Source organism: Macrobrachium rosenbergii, chromosome 51 (assembly GCF_040412425.1).
Source record: "Macrobrachium rosenbergii isolate ZJJX-2024 chromosome 51, ASM4041242v1, whole genome shotgun sequence".
Taxonomy (NCBI): domain Eukaryota; kingdom Metazoa; phylum Arthropoda; class Malacostraca; order Decapoda; family Palaemonidae; genus Macrobrachium; species Macrobrachium rosenbergii.
The window spans coordinates 7,701,577-7,708,763 of record NC_089791.1 but is presented as its reverse complement, the minus strand read 5'-3'; the positions used below and the strand labels follow the sequence as shown (position 1 = coordinate 7,708,763).

Sequence of the window (7,187 nt, the reverse complement as noted above, 5' to 3'; positions counted from 1 at the left end):
AACTGGTTCAGCTTCTAGAACGTTCTTTGCTGAAAACGCATTTGCCAGCCCGTGTCTTGTCACCAAGGAGCCTTTTGCGACTTCCTGTGGTATGCGAACGGTTCAGCACTTTTCTTATATGCTGTGTATAGTCAAAATGGACCCTGCGAATAGCTGACCCAACTTTTCAAAGGTCACCTTTGAGCCCTTACATATATATATATAATGTATATGTATATATATACTGTATGTATATTTATGTATATGTACATATATGTATATGTATATATACATATATATATATATACATATATATATATATATATATATACATACATATATATATATATATATATATATATATATATATATATATATATATATATATAATATATATATGTGTGTTATATATATATATATATATATATATATATATATATATATAATATATATATGTGTGTGTTATATATATATATATATATATATATATATATATATATATATATATGTGTGTGTGTGTGTGTGTGTTATATACATATATATTTATATATATATATATATATATATATATATATATATATATATATATATATATATATATATATATATATATTTTCATATTTAGAAAATTGTCCCTTCAGCTCATTAGCTAGGAAATCAAATTTAATGGCAGTTGGAGGAGATACTTACTAGGAGGTGGACAATGCTGACGCCTTAACCCCGCATCGTATGATTTTGGGGACAGAAAGTCGTTAGGGACAGAAAGGCCAGTCAGGACTGTAACTGGGCTGCTATGCTGACCCTAGTAGCCTTAGCTATAATACCTATTTCCTTTGACCTCTGTGCTGGCGGTTATTGCTTCTCCTAGATCGACCAATGTCTTTGTGCCCAGCCCTAGAAATCAAATAGGAGCGTCTCTGTGACTTCGCTCATCGCTCCATCGCGGACCGCAAAAGCACCCAGATGGTGTGGTCTCTGTCACTTTTATACTGACCATGTGTTGGAAATTCTGCGGCCGAAATTCGTCTTGTGCAAGCGAGCTCCATGCACAGATGCAATAAGGTATGTCTTGAAGTTGCAATTAACACCATAGCCTTTCCCTTTCTCATGAATTTCTCTCCATTTTCAGTATTTCCGACTTTTCATTTTCCTAAAACAAAGCCCCTTTGTTTCCTCTCAGCCTAGCATGCACATTTACCCTCATGACTTTTCCAAGCTTAAATTAAATTAGTTCTGTGATAATAATTAGAGCATTCCCACCATAGTGTTACCAGGTGCTAATTAAATCTGAATGATAATTTCCTCCACCGTGCATAAGTAATTTCATGTGAGAGAAAGTCATTTGATATGAATGCTAACCTGGAACTCTTTTCCAGAATCCTGTTATCTGGCTCTTCGAGTGGTCTGCCCCTGCCCTAATGAAACAAATAGCCTTAGATATTTCACTGCCATCTTGCTACATGCGAGAGTCTTCTGACTATTAGTGACCTAGGGGCACTTGACACAGTTCCCTCTTTGAGTTCATGTTACGCTAAATCTAGAATTATCAGCCAGTCTCAACAGCACTGGTTTTCATGTGCGTGTCAAACTCTTTCAGGGTTGTAGCCATTTCAGATTTATTTTTTGCTATGCATAGTCTTGCTTTTATTGCATATTGTATATGCCTTGTTTGCTACTCAGTTAGCCATTTCATATTAATTTTCTGATTGCTCAGTTTGTAAATAAATTCAATTTAACGTTACTTGACTGGTTTGAAAAGCGACATTTATTGCTTATACTCTGAGCACTAGGTGTTGGCCCCTAAGGCAAATTACATTTAAAACCAAATTTCATTCTTCCAAACGTCCTCAGAATATAACAGTGGTGAACTTGCCAGGTTCTTAGTCAACTAGTAACAAGAGCTAGCTTTGCTATTACTAGACTAGGAAGGAAGATGAACCAAGGAATGACATATTTCATAAATGATTCAGTTCCATTATTCACAAGGCAAAATATAAAGGGTGACAGAACTGAAGCTAAAAATAACAAGGTAAGGGTTATTATAATAATTGTTGTAATATTGAGGATACTTTATGAACAGATAGGGAAGAAGTGTCTTGAAAAGAAGTGATTTGTAGGAATTTTTTTAGTTAGAATATTATAAGGATAAAGGCGAGAGTGCCAAAAAGTTCTTAAGTTAGTGACGCAGAATAACTGCCCGTGAAATTTCATGCTGTGAGAATAGCAGCTGCGTTGTGATGCCAGAAGACTGATATTTAGGAATTAGTAAGTACTTTGCCAGGGGTTTATTGCATGTGCTGCCTGTAAACAATTAGCTAAGTGTGTTGTTCAAAAACAGTTACGGCAGAGGATGTGTACAATTCCTGTATTAGTGAAGTGTAGTTTCGAAAATTCGTGTTTGTTAAAATACGTGTAACAACTACTAACAGCTCGGTGCATGCGCTTTCCATCGTCTCACTCCCACAATTCCAAGACCGCCATATCTATTTCAGATTTACATTTAATGTTTTAGGTAAAGTAAAAGCATTATTGATGTTTTAAGTTAAATAATTCGATTCAGCATATCAGCACCAATAATTCAGTCAGAAAAGTTTAGTGTTCTTTTCCTTAAATTTTAAATCACCAATCGATTGTTGTATAAAGTGATTGACACCACCAGTAGCCATCAGCTGTTTCTCTCCCGCGCATTCCGTTCCACTTCTCATCGTTTACTCGCCGAACGAAATTCCATTTCTTTTCGCCCCCCAATGTAAAACCTAACGAAATATGTTGATAGTAATTTGAAAACCCTTTCCACCATATAACTTGTCATGACGGGGCTAGGTATTAAACTGCGCAAATACCAAAAGTACATTTTAAGGGAAAAAAAAAGTAACAGCATAATTTTTCAAAACACAGTTTATCGTAAGAAGTAATTAGAGTAAATTAAATCACGTAATGAATACATTCCAATACAAATATGCTCTCAGAGAGAGAGAGAGAGAGTGAAAGAACTCTAATATTCCTCCATCATAATAAGCGCAAAGTAATAATAATCACCGAGTATTGGAGAATAGACCCATTAATTCATAAAGCCAAGTGCAATAATTTTTTTTTCCATTTGTAACCAAAACTTTGATCTTTTAGATCCCCCATCAATTCTTCCTTTTACTCATTCCCACATAGTGCGCAAATTTGTATATGAACCCATGTTCATTGTACTTGTCTCCAATATCTATTTTCACATTAAGTGCTTCAGCCAGCGGAGTGAGCTCTCGTGCGTTTCATAGAACGAACTTACAACCATTTAATAACAGTTATCAACTGTTGTGCACGAGTGGGTTTCCATTATCCAAGACTTGTGTGCACCAGCAAGCACCAAATTGCACATTGAGTGCAAACCCCAAAACCTTCCTTTCCTCATGTCAGGGAGCAGCCACTAGTTCTTAGAACTAGCCAGCCACAAGTGCAAGCTCAAGGGTTTCTCCTTCCACAGTGCCACTAATCTGAGGCACTGCCAACGACTAAGTTACAGAAGCGCTTACCTTTTCACTTTCCCTTTTATTCATTACTCTCACACTGCCTTGGGCAGAGTGCCATTTCCTTCAGTGCAATTTGGTTGCACTGCCTCTTAGTGTTGTTCCCCAGAACACACCGACACCCTAGTGCCACCAGACATGGTCCTCCCATATAAGCCACTGCACCTGTATCTGAGATACAGAGTGCCAAATCAGTGTATCTGCCCATAAGGACCTATGCTCCTTCAGGATCACTTCCACTTTACCAGTGTATCCACCCATAAGAATCATTATTCCTTTAGGATTGCTCCATCAGTGTGACCTTTGCATGGCACACTCAGCCACAGTGCCACCTTATTGAAAAGGTGCCACACCACTTGGGTGTCACCCTAACCTGAGGGACACTTCCTCAATTCCAAAGTACGTCCAGTTAACCAAAGTAGACTCCCTTACCTACCAGAACCATGGCAACAGAGCATTACAGAACCTTCATGGATCTGGAGAAGGCAAGTCTCACGGGACCAGAACTCTCCAAGTGGGTCAAGAAACAGGCGGACAACTTGGCCAAGCAAGTGAGGAATGAAAGAGCAGAACAGAGGTGGTATGCTGAAGAAAAGAGGCAACTGGAAGATGCAAGAGAAGAGAGGAGAAGACAGCATGAATTAGCCCTAAAGGAAAACGAGCAAGCTCTCGAGGCAAGCGAGCAAGCTCTCAAGGCAAGCGAGCAAGCTCTCAAGGCAAGCGAGCAAGCTCTCAAGGCAAGTGAGCTAGCTCTCAAAGAAAGGGAGCTTGAGCTGGAGAAGGCAAGAAAGGAAAGTGCTGAAGCTAGGGTGATCCAACAAGCCTCCAACCCTACACCTGCTGCACCAAATACTCCGATCTCAAGCATTAATTCCCTAGTCCCCAAGTGGACTGAGGAAGAGCCAGAAGCATGGTTGGAGGAAATAGAGTCGCTCTTTGAAAACTACAACACCACCGAGACAGAGGGGGCCTTAGTGCTTGCCAAGCACATGAAAGGAAAAGCTCAAGCAGCTCACTGGAGAAGAGTCAAAGAAACAACATGGGAGAAGTTTGTAGGTTATGAAGAAAGCCTACGATATAACCCCAGAGAAATGGAGACAGTGGTTCCGAAGTCTTGCCAAGGAAGTCAGCTGGTCCTGAACTTAATAGACCTGTCACAAGACCCAGTCTGGTACCTGCTGGTTTGACTCCCTGTTATGCACTACCTTCGAGGACCTATTCAATCAGACCATGCTGGAGGTTCTTTTCCAATGTGTGCCTGGGCCCCTTGCTGTGTATCTTGGTGATAAGCAGCCCGCCACACTCATGGAAGCCTGCCGTATGGCCGATTCATGGGAAACCTACAACTAGTCCCACAGCACATCTCAGCGGCGCATAGTGCCACTTGGGTACCTCTCAGGCTCGACTCGCCCGAAGAACAGACTGCCTAAAAGACCTACATGCACCCACTGCAAGAAGTTGGGGCACACTGATTCTGATGGCCACTACAAGCTGGGCAACAATAGGCAGCCTAGTACAAACAACCAGAACTCCTCTCCCTCTATATCCACTCAGTCTTCTCCATCGACAGTCACCATAGGGATATCAGCCCATTCAAAGGGACCCTGCTGAGACTGGGGAACTCCAGAGCACTATACTGCCACATATCCTGGTTACCCAAAGCATATCCCCTCTACCAAGCAAGTCAACCTGATTAGTACCATAGCCTCCGCGGCTGTGCCGTCAAATATCTCACCTTGAGCAGGTGTGGACTCAGTCCATCTCCATGGCACCCCTGGATGGCTCTAGCTTACCAGTGCACCTCCTGGTTATGGTATGCACTGGCTCAGATATTAGCCTGATTGAATGGGCCCCAGTGCCAGCCAGTGCCACTGCTGATGAAAAGAGGGGCATGCAACCTCACCGCACTGGCGTGGTGAACAAAATCAGGCACAGAGTGGAGTTCCTGTTGGGACGAGACCACCTCTGGCAATGTCCTTCCCCAGTGCCACTCTGTTGCCTAGCTACCTCCACCAGGGAGGCCTTAACTCCAAAACCACCTGACCGGAACACCCCCACCGTGACAGGCATGCCATTGTCAGCCCAACCTTTCGTTCACCAAATTCTTCAACGGAAGAGGCACTCTCCGTGCAACTCTAGGCCCTGTCCTCGCTCCTCACAAAAGGATGGCCAACCAAAGTTTCCTCCCTCACCATGAAGGAAAATCGCTAGGTACCACTGCAAGACTTGTAATGTAACAGGGCACTCAGAGAATTGGTCAAGGTGCCCTAGCAAGCATGCAGTGGACACCACACCCAGAACCATTTTAAGAGTCTCTGCCCTCCACCTAAGACAGGAATCTCTGTCTCACACCATCTCGGGTACACCAAGGGGTTTTGCACCCCCGGTTCCCTCGTCAGCCACGCCTGACTCCAAATCTCTGCCAGCGCCACTAGAGAACCCTGAGCAGTGCCAAGTTCCATCTGTCTGGGACATAGCGCCCCCACTAACCTTAACCTCTGTGCCTGGCCCCAAGTTAGTGCCAGTGCCGGATCCAAATCATGTCACTGATCCTCCTACGGGAGATCCTCCAAACCTCACTGAATTGATCATAGCCAATTGTGAGCCTCCGACCCCTGATGTTTCTTCTTCTCAATCACCTTCATCTGCCAAAGAAGAACCTCTGGCAGACCTTAATGCTACACTTTCTCTGGTCGACCAGGAACTGTCCTGCCGGGGTGCAGATGCTGGCTTTACCCTTATGACAGTTGTCACAGCAACTGAAGCAAGGAGCCTCCCTGTAGCTCTTAGGGTTACCTCTGATCCTGCTTCTGACGGCACTTGGAGGAACCCGAGAAAGAAGGAGGGGTGGAAGAGATCCAACAAACCAATAAGAGCCACAAGCCCTCCTTGGCACTCGTGTCCCATTAGCTCAATGCCTTTTCCAAGAGTGATCTTGGCACCTACCCAGAGGAGGTAGCCTGTGTGATCTCTGCACAAGTAGCCTGACATCTAACACCCTAGGCGATCTTGTAGTACTAACCTTGATAATGACCTTATGGTAAAACTGTCCAATACTCAAGCTGGTACACCCCTAACCACTTAACATAATTAACCCTTCAGGCTGCTCGTGTCCAAAATTATTGCATGTGTTATTCCATAAGGAATTGTGTAACCCATAATTAATGGCATTTAGTTAGGCCAGTGTCATTTAATTTAGTGTCAGAACAGTAGGATAGTAGACCATGTCAACAAGACACATTTTCCATGTACCCTTTGCCTAGGAATAGTCACCCCCCTGTCTTCAGAGACAGCCAGTAGAAGTCTGCAGATACCTTTGCATAGGCACTAGGCTCTGTTGTAGTAAGTTAGCAAACTAGTATCCCCTCCTAGCCATTAGGTAGGTCATTTTAGCTAGCTGCATTGCAAAAATACAACTCATTTAGGGCAGCTAACTGACTAGCCAAAACGAATAACTTACTTAGCCAAGGCCTGCACGCCCAAAAGAGAGTGAATGCCTTCTTAAAGGGGGGAGCTTTCACATATTTAGAAAATTCATCCCTTCAGGCCATTAGCTAGGAAATCAAATTTAATGGCGGTTGGAGGAGACCCCACTAGGAGGCGGACAATGCCGACGTCTTTACCCCCGCATCATATGATTTTGGGGGACAGAAAGTCATTAGGGACAGAAATGCCAGTCAGGACTGTAAT

General features: G+C 42.9%; 1 protein-coding gene across 1 annotated transcript; it reads left to right on the top strand.

The window, feature by feature from the left end:
* Positions 1 to 3,940: 3,940 nt before the first annotated feature.
* On the top strand, positions 3,941 to 4,684 carry LOC136832945 (ribonuclease Y-like). Its single transcript, XM_067094600.1, has 2 exons — positions 3,941 to 4,306; positions 4,457 to 4,684. Exons 1-2 carry the CDS (start codon positions 3,941 to 3,943, stop codon positions 4,682 to 4,684), a joined length of 594 nt encoding a protein of 197 aa, XP_066950701.1.
* The last annotated feature ends 2,503 nt before the right edge of the window (positions 4,685 to 7,187 follow it).

Coding starts and splice junctions, on each gene's coding strand:
- LOC136832945 (XM_067094600.1), top strand. CDS start 3,941: ATGGCAACAGAGCATTACAGAACCTTCATGGATCTGGAGAAGGCAAGT. Junction 4,307..4,456: donor AGGAAAGTGCTGAAGCTAGG/GTGATCCAACAA, acceptor AACACCACCGAG/ACAGAGGGGGCCTTAGTGCT.